At 45.1% G+C, this 16,468-nt stretch overlaps 1 protein-coding gene across 3 annotated transcripts in view; it reads right to left on the reverse strand.

The window, feature by feature from the left end:
- Positions 1-7,150: 7,150 nt before the first annotated feature.
- The window catches only part of crim1 (cysteine rich transmembrane BMP regulator 1 (chordin-like)), a 57,927-nt gene continuing 48,609 nt past the window's right edge, over positions 7,151-16,468 (reverse strand). For all 3 annotated transcript variants that reach the window (XM_081721022.1, XM_081721023.1, XM_027004800.3), the window contains 7 exons: positions 15,664-15,876; positions 14,182-14,397; positions 13,298-13,519; positions 12,767-12,955; positions 11,862-11,975; positions 11,004-11,197; positions 7,151-10,821 (listed from right to left, as the gene is read on the reverse strand). In XM_081721022.1, the coding sequence (XP_081577148.1) occupies positions 10,645-10,821; positions 11,004-11,197; positions 11,862-11,975; positions 12,767-12,955; positions 13,298-13,519; positions 14,182-14,397; positions 15,664-15,876 (1,325 nt within the window). In that variant the 3' untranslated portion in view covers positions 7,151-10,644. The remainder of the gene's footprint in view (positions 10,822-11,003; positions 11,198-11,861; positions 11,976-12,766; positions 12,956-13,297; positions 13,520-14,181; positions 14,398-15,663; positions 15,877-16,468) is intronic.

Below are 16,468 nucleotides of genomic sequence, written 5' to 3' on the forward strand. Positions count from 1 at the left end.
CACAAATTGTCCCATTTTCAACAAAAACATTTATTTGCACGTCATACAATTGCTAACACTCATTAGTAAAATATAACTTTTTTTTACAATTACAGTTTCAGCGCAAAATGATGTATTGACATTAACGTTATCCTTTCCTTAAAGGAAGGTGTCGGAGGGGAGTGAATGGGGGTAGCTGAACGCTACAGCTCTGGGGTAGAAGCTGTATCTCAGTCTACTGCTGTGGCTTTTAATTGTCTTGTATCTTTTCCCCAATGGCAATGGTACAAACAGACCGTGTCATCTGTGTGTTGGATCCCTGCTGATGTTACTAGCCTTCTTATGTAGATAGGTGGCATACATGGTGATCAGATTAGGGAGGTCAGTTCCCACAATCCTCTGTGATATTTTCACCATCTGTACCATCAGTCTCTTTGGTTCTCTGTGGTGCTGTGGGCATACCATACTGTGGTACAATGACAAAGGACACTCTCTATGATACTCAAGAAGAAACTTATTAGCCTATTTAAGCTTCCTTAGGAAGAACCAAGGCAGATCTTTTGTGTGAACTCTGTGTCATTAACACTCTCCTCCTCCCCCCATTTATGTAGTGAGGGTGCTGAGTGGTCATCCTGGATGTCATGAAGTCCACAATGACCTCCTTGGTTTTAGTAATGTTCAGGACCAGTGTGTCATTAGGACACCACTCAACCAAATGATGAACCTCTTCCCTGTACTGTGTCCCCTCATTATTAGATATACGTCCCACTGATATCATCAGCAAAAGTCACTAAAGTGTTAGAAGAGTTAACAGGGATGCAGTCATGAGTGAAGAGAGCAACGAGCCCAGGACTGAGCACCAAGCGTTGCAGCACACCTATGCTCAAGATCAATGTTGAGGAGGTGTGATTGCCCACTCTTGCATTTTGAAGTACCAGCTTTTGTGGGATTCTTATATGAAATGCAGAACTGAAATTGATGAATAGCATCCTACCACATGTCTTCCATTGCTTCAGGTGGGACAGGGCAGTCTGAAATGCGATAGAGATTGCATTATCTGTAGATCTGTTTGTTCGGTAAGCAAACTACTAGCTATCTAGATCCTTGGGAATAGTATCATTGATAGAAGATAGCATGTATCTCTCAAAGCACTTCATAACAGCTGGAGTTAAGGCAACTGGGTTGTTCAGGCACTTGAGTGCTGATTTTTTGGGTAGAGGAACAATGGTGGTAGATTGAAGCTTGCTGTAAGGAGAAGTAAAATTGCTCAAATCAAACTAGATAAACCCTTAAAGACATTGGCGTCACAATGACTGCATTCATGACTCATCCATTACTGTTCCTGTCTTTAAATGTTAGCACTTATATATACTGGGCATAACTTTGGACAAACAGTTGTCATTCTCAACTCATGTTTCAAATCTAACCCAGTCTTGCAGATTTCTCCTTTGTAACATATGAAGGATTCAGCCCTTTCTCTCACAGGAAGCTACCCAGGTGCTTGTGCAGTCTCTTGTGATCTTAAAGCTAGACTACTGCAACTTGCTACTTGCTGGTCTTCCTCTAAGAGCCATCAGACCTCTACAACTTGTCCAGAATGCAACAGCACAACTGGTCTTCAATATTCTGAAGTTCATACGTTACTCCACTGCTGCGCTCCCTTCATTGGCTTCCGGTAGCTGCCTGCATCAGATATAAAACCTTGATGCTCGCCTACGAAGCCAAAAATGGACCAGCTCCTCTATACATGAGGTCACTGGTCAAAGCTTGATCCGCACCTCGAGTACTTCAAACCTCAAGTACAGCTCGGCTTGAAATACCATGTTTCAAGTGTCATGGAATACAAGCATGGAGACAAATCTCTGTCTTGGCTCCTAGATAGTGGAATGAACCTCCGCTTGCTGTCTGGACAGCAGAGTCCCTTGCAGGCTTCAAACGCAGACTGAAGACCCATCTATTCGTGGAATATTTAAATGAACAATGACCCTGCTTCTATATTGACTAACTGAAACTAGTACTTATTGTAGGGTATTTGTCTATCAAACTCTAGTACTTATTGTTTATTGCACTTATCATTGTTTAATCCTTCAGTATTTCCACAGTATTCTAGATCATTGGTATATTGGACTCTAACCTACTCTACAGGTTAGGATGTGTTCTATGAGCAAACGAAAAAGCACTTTTGTAAGTAACTCTGGATAAGTGCGTCTGCTGAATGCCGCAAATGTAATTGTAAATGAATGGACAGGGTCACGACCACAACACTGGGAACTGAACATTATGTGATTCTGGAGGAACAAAGAGAAACAGGCTAAACAGGAACAAGGGCTGTGGGAAGCTCACATTGGTTCCTGAAAGCTAACAGAGTAACAAAGTGCAAAAAATGGGCATTCTGAATGATCCTTTTTGATGATAAAATGATGATATTTTGTGAGATTATATACTTGGATAACCAGGTTTTTTTAAAAAATCAAAATGTTAAACTGCACAGTGAAACTACACATTTGCCTTTAATTTTCATTAATTTAAGTGGAATGCTTGATTAGTCCAGAGATTCCTGTTGTACAATATCCCATGTCATACTGACTGCCTATTTACACATCACCGGAAGCATTCCGATTTATTTGTAAGTACTGATCCAGAGAAATGGATTCTTGGAGTACGGGGCCAGATACGATGCCAGTAATTAACCAGTTACATTTTTGCAAAGCATTGTAGATGTAACATGGATCCTGCATTGATAGCTGGGTACGCACAGTACGTGACGGGTGCAGGAAAGGAGCAGACGCAGGTTTACGGTGCCTTTAATCTTCACGATGAACAAAAAGCACGGCGATGATGTCTAAAAAGCAAATGCGCTGGCAATGACTCAACGCTCTGAGACGCAGCAGTGCAACGCGAACACTCGAACGAGGCGTGTTTCTCTAGCTGAAACAAAAAGGCAATAAGGGGCCTGGGAGTGGGGAAGAGGCGTAGGTGCGTGTGTGTGGCAATGGGCGTGTCACTCAGGCTGGGCGCCTGGCGTACCGTGACACAGAATTTTAAAGAATATAATATTTATTCACTGACAATCTTGCCAAATGAAAACGCCAAATTTAGTACCATCACAGAGGTATCTTCCAGACAATGAAATTTACCAGAAAGCAAAAAGATTTTTTATTGAAGTTAACCGTTTCCTTCATCTGTAATTCTTATAATCTGTTCATAAATTATGTGTATACAACTGAATGATTTGGGAAGAAGCCCGTTGACTAAGGATTATATAAATGTTAATGAATTGACTGTAAAAACGAGTGAGTATGATATAGGTATCATAATTTTACAGACAAGCTTTTAACAAAGTTACTGTTTCCATAGTACGATGTTACACCTGAGTGTAGAATGTAGAAGTCACGTCGGCGCGTTAGGACGTCTAGTTAGACGCGAATAACTCGACTGCGTTTTACTGAAGCTAAAGCAGACGTTTAGGGAGACGGAGCTGGGGCACAGGCATTAGTTTATAGTTCGTAATCATAATATCCCTCCGCGTCCAGGGCAGCGTCAACGCTCGTTACATTAGAACAAGTGTCAAAAGCATTAGGGACAAAGTGAGAGGGTTTGCCGATGGACATTTCTGCACATGTCTGGTCTAATACGGAAATGAAAGCAGGTTGCAAAATCTACAGCAGCCGCACACGCACACGTTCGCGGAGTTATTGCGGTTCAGAAAAAAAGTGTCACCGAAAAAGAATGTAATTGGGCTCAGGTCGAAGAAGGCTGGAGGTGGCTTTTATTTGACTGATTCCGTTTAATATTAAGCCTATTGTTGCTTGCCAAAGTAACCTCATGCATCTGGGTAGGATTCAGAGAAGTGGCTTGGGCTTTGTCGCACTGCTCTTTTTGTAGTTATTTCCTCCTCTTCATGCAGATATTCTCCACGTCACATCAAAGCAAATGAAAATGAGAGCTGCATAATTGAGGAAAAGTAAAGCTTAATTATTTTACACCTTGTCACATATTCCATGTCTCTCGGTATGAGAGAAAAGGAGCGTGAAACTAACGGACCCTTAAGCACACGAACCCGACAAGTCGTGCTGCGCCCCTCTCCTGTTACCGCAGGGTGCGTTCATTACGAACACCTCACCTCTATCAGCGTGGCTGGGCAATCAATTACGTCGTCTTTACCCGTCCGAACCTCGGAATGTCACCGCCGAGCTGCGGGCACATTTACAGCCCCACCTTTGCACCCCTAAAAGAGAATGACTATTTCAGAGTCTCTCCTGACCATAACTTTGAATAAATCTCGTTTTACACATCAGTCTGGAGATGGGGCGAGTGTTTAAATTCTAGTGGCGTGATTTAGCGCGTCACTCCTACACACAGTTCATGGCTCTGTGTCTCCTCTCCGTGGTTCAGTCGCGCTACTGTCTCGAGGGTCCACATTACCACCCTTGCAGATCCTACGAAAAGTGCACCAAGACGCACAAAGCAAATGAGTGAAAGTGGCCTCGTGTAGTGCTTCTCAAACGCCCAGCTGCAGCTGTCGCTGTCAGCAGGACTCACCTGGATTCAGACCTCAGCTCATACCAGTCTCTCCTTTCCAAGTTCTCACTGGAAGTAACATCTGCAAAGACATCTGATTACAGAGGAATATTTAAATAATCAGCATTCGATCCATTCAAGCTCTTAAGTATTTTTCATTTCTCCTTAACCTTCCCCTTCTCTCCTAATCGTTCTCCTGAGGTTTTCCTCAACTTCTTTGAGGAGAAGGTTCCAGCCATCTGCCAGTCCTTTTCCACTGTTCCCACTCTTCCAACCCTTGTTTATTCCCCTACATCCAACTCTCTGGCTTTTTCTCCTTTCTCCCCACTCCTCAGACAAAATTCTTCAACTCTTGACTTCCAGCAATCCGACTCCATGTCCGATGGACCCCATTCCATCCACTCTGTTCCAGGCAATCTCAAGAGATCTGCTTTCTTTCACCTCTGTCATCAGCAACTCCTGCTTATCCTTGGGATATGTACGAACTGCATTCCTTAAGAAGGCCACATTTGACAGCTATAGACTGGTATCACTTCTTTCTTTCCTCTCAAAAGTTCTTGAACAAGCAGTTTGCAATCAATTATCTCTTTTCCTCACTCAGAACCAGCTCCATGATCTCAAGCAGTCTGGATACACACCAGCACATTCAACAGAAACAGCCCTCATAGCATTGATGGAGAAACTTCATGCTGCCAAAGCTTCCAAACTGTCATCTGTCTTGATTCTTCTGGTTCTTTCGGCAGCCTCTGACACAGTAAACCACAACATTCTCCTTTGTGTTCTCTCCAGCCTTGGTGTGACTGGCTCTGCATGGAAATGGTTTCAGTCCTATCTGGAAGGATGGTCATATCAGGTAACATGGAGAGGATCCACATTCAATCCATGTAGACTCTACACCGGTGTCCCCCAGGGCTCAGTATTAGGCCCTCTTCTCTTTGTAAACTCGTTGTCTTGGTAATGTAATATCTTCTCATGGCTTCTCTTACCACTGCTATGCTGATGATACCCAAATAATTCTTTCTTTCCCCATCATCCAATACACAGGTTTCTAAAATGCATCTCAGCATACTTAACTGACATTGCCGCATGGATGATAGCCGCCCCCCCCCCCCCCTTGGAACTCAACCCCAGTAAAACCGAGCTTCTGTACATCTCAGGAATTCCCAGCCCTTACCATAACCTCACAGTTTTCTTCAAGAACTCCCTGGTATCACCATCTGAAGCTGCTCATAGCCTGGGCATAACTTTGGACAACCAGATGTTATTCTCAACTCATGTTTCAAATCCGACCCGGTCTTGCAGATTTCTCATTTGTAACATACGGAGGATTCAGACCTTTCTTTTGAAGGAAGCTGCTCAGGCACTTGTGCAATCTCTTGTAATCTCAGAACTAGACCTCTGTAACTCTGTCCAGAATGCAGCAGGATCGATCTTCAATCTTCCGAAGTTCGCGTCACTCCACTGCTGTGCTCCCCTCATTGGCATCTAGTAGCTGCCCACATCAAATTTTAAACCTTGATGCTTGCTTAGAAAGCCAAAAATGGACCAGACCCTCCATTCATGATGTTAACGTACTTTGAATCTCAAGTACGGCTTGAGTGACAAAGCACTTTTGAAGGCGCTCTGGATGAGAGCGTCTGCCAAATGTAAATATTCAGCATACATGGAGCTCTTCACCTGTGTGTGAGATTGCATTGTCTTTGGTACTTATGTCTGTCCCATTGTGAGAATGCATCTGGTTTTGTAAACTTCCTTCATCATACACAGTGGAACAGAATACCACTGCTGACTGACATCTCAAGCCTTGACTACTGCAACTCACAACTTGCTGGTTTTCCTTGCTGGCTGTCAGACCTTTACAATTGAAACAGAACACAGCAACACAGCTGGGCTTCACTCATCTGAAGTTCACATGTCACTCCACTGCTGCATTCCCTCTACTGGCTTCCAGTAGCTGCTTGCATCAGATTTCAATCTCTGATTCTTGCCTACATAGCCAAGAATGGGCCAACTTCTTCCTACATGACGACAGCGGTCATAGACCGATCCATGCCTCAAGTACAGCGCAACTCAAGTGTGGCTTGGCTTGAAACCTCATCCTTCGAGTCTCATTTAAGACAACCATCGACACACTTCTCCCTCATGGCTTGCAGGTGGTAGAACCAAGTTCCACTGGCTGTGTGACCAGCAGAGCTCCTCGGTGTCTTCAAATGCAGACTAAACTCAACTATTTTCAGAATATTTTAAATGACCACTAATCCTGCAGTTATGGAAATATTGCACTGCTGTTGATTAATTGATCCCTTCTAGCGCTTGTACTTCGTTATTGTTCTCATGCTCATTTTATAATTCCTTCCAGGCATCAGCATGGACTCCTGTATCAAGCAGTATCCTACTTCAATGGTATCTTGGACTCTCACCTATTGTACTAGCTTGGGATGCATTCTATGAGTAGATGACAAAGCACGTCTGGATAAGAGCATCTGCTAAATGGCACAAATGTAAATGTAAATGACTTCAGAAGTATTGAATACTACATGTTTGTCTGTTCTTGAGTATAGGACCGTAAGTACCAGCATTTCAGGAAATCGATGTTAAATGCCTAAACAAGAATGATAAATGGCTGAATGCACAAAGCAACAGAAGGGCATTGACTGTTTAAAAAGTATTTATTGTGCTGCAAAGAAACAAACAAAAATAATACAAGAAATTGAAAAAGATCTGCTGTGCTATGGGAATTCTGAGTCAAATCTTCATCTACCCTCTTTAGAAAACTCCAATATCAATACCAATATTGACAAATCTTGCTTTTTACATGAGCACAAAACACCAGTAGTATACAAACTTGAGAAGGCTCTGTGTTTGAAGTTTTCTGCGAATACACAGAGTTAGAAGGAAGGGGGATTAGGAGAGAAATTTCTCCAAGTTCATTAAGCTTACTTACTGAAACAGGACTAGGCCCACTAGCTTTTCCTGAAAGGAACGTTTTTCATGAAAAAAAGGAAAACAAAAGAAAACAAAGAAAACCCAAAAACACAATGGGGATAAGATCAGGCCAACAGTGGGAATCAAAAAACGTGCTGTGTCTTTGAACCCAGCCATTTTTAAACACTCTTCAAGAGTCCAAGACGACACCAAAACATTTGCACAATTTCAGCTGTCTTTGAAACCCCTATGTGCTCAATTGTTCTGCTCATCAATAAATTAAGGTAATTAAAACAATAAATTAAATCTTTTATTTTTTTGTTTCCAACCCTTTTGTCTTTTTTTAAAATTGGTTTTGGCGAGTGACACTCAAGTATTTACAACAATACTTGGAGAATACACTGAAAATAAAAAAGATTTCACCCCAAAAGACCCCCGGAACGTGCAGATTGGCTGTTAGCAGAAGCCCTGTGTTCTTCAGTTGTGTTTAGATGAACGCCTTGGGAGCACTCCAAGTACTACAAAATAAACGAATCCTGGCAGCAACTTTGCATTTCGAAACTGGAAGTGCGACATGCCCCCGTTAGTACTCCATCCGTTAATTCTGAATGACTCGCTAAACTCTCGTCACTGTTTTGGAGAGGCAATGTTGCTGTGCGGTTTTATTTAACACCACAATTCCTCACAAAGCTTGTGTTCGTTTACCACGTCTCTGGGTAACTCTCAGACTAGTCGTGACTGTGATTCAGAACTTCCAATAAGTTGCTTTATTTACTCTGTGCAGAGCTGCTGTGCGGATTCATCGGGGGGGGCGCAGGTTCTCTCTCTTTTTCTTTTCTTTCTCTCTCTCTCTCTCTCTCCTTCTCTCTTTCTACGAGGAGTAAATGTTCTACCTCAGCTCTCTCACACGACTCCATCTGTGCACGTGAACAAACACTAACGCCTGCTTCAGGTCCAAATGACATCTTGCCTAATAATAAAGGTGAAGTTTTGATTTTATTCTATTTTTTAAAAAACATCCTACCATCCTGATTTAGTCTCCAAGTTGTGAAACACTTGGAAAACCGCTCTGCACAGGGTCCCACGAGGTGTGAGGAAAACGCAATGGCAACTTTTTCTTTAAAAAGCATTTGTTAGGAAAAAAAAACAAAAAAACAAAGGTTATTTATTTCTCTATATAAAAGTGCCAAAATGTATATTTCTACAAACATTTTCAGACAAGAGATTTAAAGAACAGCCAAGACAAACTGTCTCAAGTCTACAGGCCCCTTCTCTTCCTCACTACGCCCTCGTCAACAGCTCATGTCTGCTGAGCTCCCAGTAGCTCTGAGGCCTGCAGTGACCTTTGACCTTGAAGAACAGAAACACACCCCATGACCAGCAGTTCAAACCGTCGCCAAGACACAGATCAAGATGTTGCGTCACTGGTGGAAGCCAAAGAGACTCGGCTAAAGGTCGGAGCGCCTAGCTGGAAAACTGCCCCTGAGGCCAAAGAAGAGCCAAAGGAACTCAAAATCCCAATAAAGAGGAAACAAACTACAACAGAATGAGATGTTTGTCTTTCTTTCTGCCTTTTTCCTTTGTCTTTCTCTCAACTCACTACCAAGCAAGCAAGGCAATGGAATGCCCGTCATCGGTTTTCTATAGATAAAAATCTCTTATTTTTCTGTCATAAATACATTCAAATAGGATAATGAAAAGGAGAACTTTACAGGTGAAGCAAAATAAAAGCATGCATGCATGTGCGTCTGTGCACACACACGTACATACATGCCAACACAAACATACACACAGACATTTATACTCACACAATAGTTCAGGTCTTTTTCATCTTAGTATTAATATGTACATAAATGTTCCTATAATGCGTATAGGTTTCTGAAGCCAATTTTGGTAGTAGACTGCTTTTTTTTTTTTTTTTTCCGAGCAAGGAAAACCAGAAAACAAAAGGTGCTTCAATAGAATTTCAAAGCTTCCGGAGGAGGAGGCAGTTCCGTACAAGTAAAAACAAGGGATAAAAATTACAATTAAAAGATCATTCTGTGCCTCAAAACCCCTTAGCAAAAGTCAGTCAACCGTAATCTTTGATTCTACATTTCCTTGCAATTGATACTATAGTTCAACCCCTAGAAAACAAGGCTTACAGAATCAAAGCAAAAAAAAGCAGCACTTGTAGCATAGATGCATCAAACCAGTACAACTACCTGTTATCCCATGTAACAACCTTTATGTTCTTTCCCGCAAAACACGTTGTCGCTTGCAGTATGAGAAAGAGTCCCTCTGCCCTTTTGTCGCAAAATAAAGAAGCCAACGTTTGTTATGTGGAAGGGGCAAAAATGCTTATACGTGTAAGCAGAATACTACAGAGAGACCAACATGAATGTACCCAGCAGGAAGCTCAACCGCCCTCCATCTGTCCAAAGAGCAAACCCCCCGGCCCCCAAACCTGACCTAGGGAGAAGGGAAGTGGCCCGCAGGAGGCCTCTATCGGGACCCCCGCCCCTGGCTTCTTGGCGCGCCCCCAGAGTCCTGCGCGTGCCCCGGCTGTATGGGAGTCCTCGCGTCTGCCGCCAACGCCGTCCTCGCTTACAGAGAAGCTTTGGTTCAGCGTTCGCACAAAGCACTTGAATCAAGAGTTTTCTCTATTGAAATAGATTTTTTCTTTAAAAAAAAATGACCCCCCCCCCCCCAAAAAAAAAAAAACAGAGCAGGAATGCACGAAAAATATAACTTTTGAAAAATAAAGTAATTAAAAAAAATCCACCCCAATTTGCCCTAATCATCCCTAATATGTACGTCTGACAAACCTCCATCGATGCACACACACACGCACGCACTCCCAAACTTACATACCTATAATGCACAAAAATATTTGGGAAAACCTCTTTCAGCTTCTCCCGCTCAAATAAATACACTCCTGCATGGCTGGCGTGACACGGTCATGTCTTGATGAGGTCTTCGCTTGTCTGCGTGCCTTGCGCAGTGGCGTTCTACTAATGTGGGTGTTGCGATTGTTATTCTTTGCCGAGGTCTCTCCTCAGTCCTCTTCTCTGTGTGTGGCACTGTCCATCACTGTAGTTCATAGCTGTTGTAATGTGCTGTGTAGTTTTGGCAGCTCACCCTGGGCTTGGTCTCTTCCTCTCCATCTCTCTCTCCATCTCTCTCTCTCTCTTTCTCTCTCTCTCTCTCTCTCTCTCTCTCTCTGGGCCTCTTCCCCGCTCACGCAGTCTGGTAGAAGTTGTCCGCCTGCAGGTTGTTGTGCTTTTGCATGCTGTAGTAGCCGCTGTAGCGAGAGTCTGGGTCGGCGATGCGCAGCATGCGCTGAGAACTGTCCACTTGGACCTTTGTCCCCTTGTGGCAGTCCACGTACACCAGCTGGTTATTCAGACACGTGGGCTATTTAGACACACACAAACACACACACACACACACCCCCCGAGAGAAAATATTGCGTGAAAATCCCATTTCTCCTCTTTCAGAGCAGTTGAACACTGTTGAACAATCAGAAGCAATTTAGACTTGTCTAGTCAAGCCAGCCTAGTCGATGCAGATGCCGGAGGCACCTGTAGCACACTTACCTTAGTGGGTGTGCTGTAGCAAGGCACAGTGATCCATTGCTTCCTCTGGTTAAGCAAAAGCAGGAACAAGGCGGTGACCGCCAGCACCATCATGGAGACGGGCAGCGCAACCCAGGCCCAGTGAAGGCGCCCGTCGTCGCCAGGCAACGGCGTCTTCCCGTCCAGGTAGGGCATCCGCAGGTTGCCGAAGTCACCTGAGGGGGCGTGTGCACCTGTTAGCGTGGCTGGCGCTCGGAGCGGCGCCTAGGCTGACGCGAGGAGCCTCGGGCACGACTTACATCCTCGGAATACCTGGCAGACTCCGGCATCCCGGCACCGTCGAAAAGGGATCACGAGCGCATTCCCGTGCCGCTTAAAAACGAACGCGTCTGTGTTTGAGTGGCGCGAGCCTTGCCTGTTTAGTGGCTTGAACAGCAAAAATGTTTGTGTCCGTCCCGCTTCACAGGAACGGAGGGAGCGGTTAAGAGACAACTAAAGGTCTAAATGAGAGAAAAAAACTGATGGAATTAACAGAGAAACTACTTGGCAAACGTCCGTGAAAACACTGCAGCCGCATCGTCACTGATCACAGAGGAAAAAGACATGCATTTCAATACACAGACGCCAGCAGAAAGTCAAGGCGACGTAGCCAAAACTAAAATAATACAGTCGTCAATATAGTTTGAGCCGAAGGCCTAGGAGTCAAACGCGCGCTGCCGTACTCCCTACAAATCTGCCAGGTTTTTTCTGAAAGGGGTTTCATGCGGCGACAACGTGTGACGTTTCCACCCCAGCTTGCATTTTTCCGACTGACGTGTAGTGAACGAGTGACCGGCCCGAGCGTGAGAGAGCGTGAGAGAGCGTGAGAGGTGTGCTGACCTCTGAACTGGGGCATGATGTCATTTTCGCTGTGTGTAGGCCAGGCTGGCTGGTGCCTCGTCTTGTCTCCCCGCTGGTCCGTCTTCTCGATGGGCACGTTGGTGGGGGCCAACTCTAAAGAAAACGCCATTTCAGTTCACATTTTTTAAAAATTGAATATTTTGGCACATGGTGCTCGATAGGTTATACACACATAAATGAGAAATATGACAACACCTGCAAGATGATCGGAGTCAGGCAATTAGCACGAAGTAAAGTCAACAGAGAGAGTGACAGCAAGAGAGGGACTTTTACATTTGTAAGGTTCAGGGCAAAATAAAAGCCCCAACTACAGTGTGAAGGAGTGCAGGACCGTGGTGCATGTGGTGAAGCGGGGGGAGGGCGGGGGGGGGTCTGGTCATAAGGGCGGGCGGCACCTCCCCGTGGCTCCCTATCGATCCCGCGGCACGGCTGACAGCAATAAAGAGGGCCGTGATCGATGGCATTATCTCCCGCGCACGCAGCGAGCTAATTTAGGCCTGGGCCAGCCACGCGCGAATCCCTTCCAGTGATCCATCTTAATGAGCCCCACGTTCAGCAAAGCCCCAGTCAATTAGAGTAAACGCTACTTTAGGAGAGGGAGAGACAGAAGAAAGAGATGGAGATATGAGCGGGAGCGGAAAAACAAAGGCCACGCTGTGTGGAGTCTCAGCCGGGGCTCCGCTGACTCCCAGAGGTTCCAGCTTACGTTCCCCTGTAGGCCACAGCGCAACGGTGCAAGCCGGCAATCGCAGACAAGGAGGCAACACAGGACTCAACCAGCTTGGTTAGGAAAAGCTGCAATTAATATGCGGCATTAGCGCTTGTCTGCAATTATACGGAGCGGAAGGCCCATGTATGGCTCTAGTGTGGCTAAGGAAGCTGACCTGAGCATGTGGGACAGCAGCTGCCCTCCAAGGTGATGGGCATGTGGCAGGTCAGGGCGGGGCAGCTGACCGTGGAGCAGAGCGTCTGGCCCTGCAGGCAGTAGCAGTGCGTGCAGCTGTCGATATCCCATCTCTCCTCGTCCATGTATGTCCTGCCACTGAAGTGGCACACGGCGCGCGGCGTGGCGTCTGCCCAGGAGGAAACAAGAAACGTACACTGAAGAAGCAGAACGCGGGCGGCGGCACGGCAACCTTGCGCCGCAGCCAAGCACCGCGTGGCATCCGCGCATACCTGCACGGTCGGCACCACGCGCACAGTACGCATAGCTTGCGCACACAGTCAACCAGAACCCGTTTCAACTCTGTCTGTCATTTTCCAGACCCTGATGGTTTAGACCTTTCCTCTAAACCACAGTTTGTGAGGGCAAGCTGCATCGTCTGTAACTTATTTCTAGACTAACAACTGTGTGTATGCGGGGGAGTTCCACAAGTCCGTTTCCATGGTAGCGGTGGGCGGACCTGCACGCCTACCCAGGCAGTAGGGGCAGCATTGGCCCTTGCGCAGGATGGGCCGGGCGCAGCTGACCGGAGGGCAGGATTCGGTGAAGCAGCTGATCACTCCGTCCAGGCACACGCAGCTGGAGCAGACGTTGGGCTTCCAGGACTCGGCGGCCAGGAAGATGTCGCCCTCGTCGTCGCGGCAGTAGCGGGGCACGCTGTCGTTGCTAGGCGCCGGCGGGTTCAGGGCCTCGTCTGGGAGTCGAGAGAAACGCGGTCAGGGCGCACGTACGGAGAAGCAGGCGACTACTCTGCAATGAGTGGCCTGAGCTTTCTAATATGTGTGAAAAATGAATGATTGTAGCTTTGATCCAAACTAGCTGCAACACTAACTGAAACCACATCAGTCACTGAAGCATCTGAACCTGGACGGATCCGTCCGAAGCTCGTGCATACTGAGTAACCTTTAAACTGCCATTAGTCTGTGCTCAGACCAGCAGCTCGAGGTAAACGTGCTGCCACTGGAGTTGTAGTCTTGCTGATATACTTCTGATATTTCATTATCCTACTAAAACAAACAAAAAAATGTAATAAAAATTGGAGAACCCTCAGAATATGGACAAGTCTATAGCATTTAAGCATTTAACCTATTCTTGCCAGCTAACCAAATGACCATACAAATACTGAACCAGAGAGCACAAGTCATGAGCCTTCCTCCTTCAGGCTACCTCTGGCTCCGCTCCCTGTGGCACTGATCCTGCGCTCAGCGCAGTGGCCTTCATTCTCAGGAGGAATGAACTGCCGTAAAACTGGGCTGTGGGAGCCAGCTATCGGACATACCCCCCCCCGGCTCTAAAAAGTAACCGCTTCAATAACGCATAAGGCCAAGGGGAGCAAACGGATAGCTGGGCAGTTACCTGGGCAGTGAGGGCAGCAGGAGTCTTGCGTCCTGATTGGGCTCTGGCAGAGCAGGGGCGGGCACACCTCTGTCTCGCAGAGCACGTGGCCACCGTGGCAGGTGCACTGCGTGCATGAGTCGATGTTCCACGTCTCGCCCTCCATAAAGTACTCGCCACCAGGCGCCAAACACACGGACGCCTCGCTCAGCTCTGGTTTGTGAGAGCCAGGCTCTTCTGGGGAAAATGAGAGGCGCGCAGAAGCAGAGATGTTTTAGGACGTTTCTCGTCAAGTAGCTGGTAACTTCATAGGTCATTTGTCCAGATTCGGAACGATCTTAGTAGTAGACTTAAAAAAACTTTCCAAAATTTACAAAAAACAGTGTAAATTAGCCCAGGAGTAGAACGAATCTGGGCCTGGAAGTTTGGATCCGTAAACCTAAAAAGTACAATATATCAAAATATATATTCATATAGCCGTATACTGTCATAAGATGACATAATATTGTAATATATTACAGCATTATGTCATCTAATGAGTATATGAATATATTACAGCTGTGAGGTATAGTGTGTGACATATATATAGATATATATATTACAGCATTATGTCATCTAATGAGTATATGAACATATTACAGCTGTGCGGTATAGTGTGTGTCTATATATATATATATATATATATATATATATATATATATATATATATATATATATATATATATATATATATTTTACAGCATTATGTCATCTAATGAGTATATGAATATATTACAGCTGTGAGGTATAGTGTGAGACATATATATAGATATATATATTACAGCATTATGTCATCTAATGAGTATATGAACATATTACAGCTGTGCGGTATAGTGTGTGTCTATATATATATATATATATATATATATATATATATATATATATATATATATATATTACAGCATTATGTCATCTAATGAGTATATGAACATATTACAGCTGTGCGGTATAGTGTGTGTCTATATATATATATATATATATATATATATATATATATATATATATTTTACAGCATTATGTCATCTAATGAGTATATGAATATATTACAGCTGTGAGGTATAGTGTGAGACATATATATAGATATATATATTATAGCATTATGTCATCTAATGAGTATATGAACATATTACAGCTGTGCGGTATAGTGTGTGTCTATATATATATATATATATATATATATATATATATATATATATATATATATATTACAGCATTATGTCATCTAATGAGTATATGAACATATTACAGCTGTGAGGTATAGTGTGTGACACACACACACACACAGACACACACACATATACCTCACAGCTGTAATATATTCATATACTCATTAGATGACATAACGCTGTAACATAGCCATAAATATACTTCACATGTGTAATATAGTGTATGTGTAACAGTCATATACTCTCATAAGATGCCGTAATGTCAGGTGATTAGACTGGGTGTGAGGGACTGTCAGACCAGGGCAGGTTGGGCAGCATTGTCCAGCGTGGATGCCGGGGCTGTCACAGACAGGCACGGGGCAGGAGATGAGGGCACACATTTCCCTGCCGGCGTGGCAGTAACACTCTCTGCAGCCGTCGTGCCAACTCTGGCCGCTCTCATGCCTCCTGCCGTCCATCGAGAAGCAGGAGGCCGTCTTGATGGAGGGCCCAACGGAGGAGGAGCTCTGGTCTATAGGGACAAAAAAAACCCACACACACACGGCTTTTGAGTAGTCAGCGTTTCACGGGTTACTCGCAAGTGTGCATCAAGTGCACGGCTAACTACAGGAGGGCACAGTTTCACCATCGCTGAAAAGGTGACGTCACAGGTGGTCGCCGGAGAGGCAGGTCGCTGCAGATCAAACGCAGTCCTCCTCACTGAGCCCCACGCCTCCTTTAAAACCAGCTCATTTGCGTTTGCATCAAAAACGTCTGCCGCATCTCCGAGACGTCCCTGCCCCGCGTCTTCCCAGGCGCACCCCCCCACCCGATCGTGCCGCATCGTTCCGCAGGCCTGCCTCTCGCACCCCACCGGTAGCGGCGACGGTGGGCGTCCTGGCTCAGATCGATACCACAGGAGAGAGCTCACCTTGATTAAAATCCTGCCAGCGAGATATGAAGCAGATGTGCGCCTTCAGAAATTCAAAGGGGGTTAGATCAGGAAAAAAAAAAAAGAGTATTCCCCCCCAATAATCAGATCCTGGTGCAGAATGGCTCATGAATATTTCACATGCAGGAATCCATTATTTAGGGAAAATCAAATGAGATACATGGGAGCAGAG

Source organism: Electrophorus electricus, chromosome 10 (assembly GCF_041902795.1).
Source record: "Electrophorus electricus isolate QZ-2024a chromosome 10, ASM4190279v1, whole genome shotgun sequence".
Lineage (NCBI taxonomy): Eukaryota > Metazoa > Chordata > Actinopteri > Gymnotiformes > Gymnotidae > Electrophorus > Electrophorus electricus.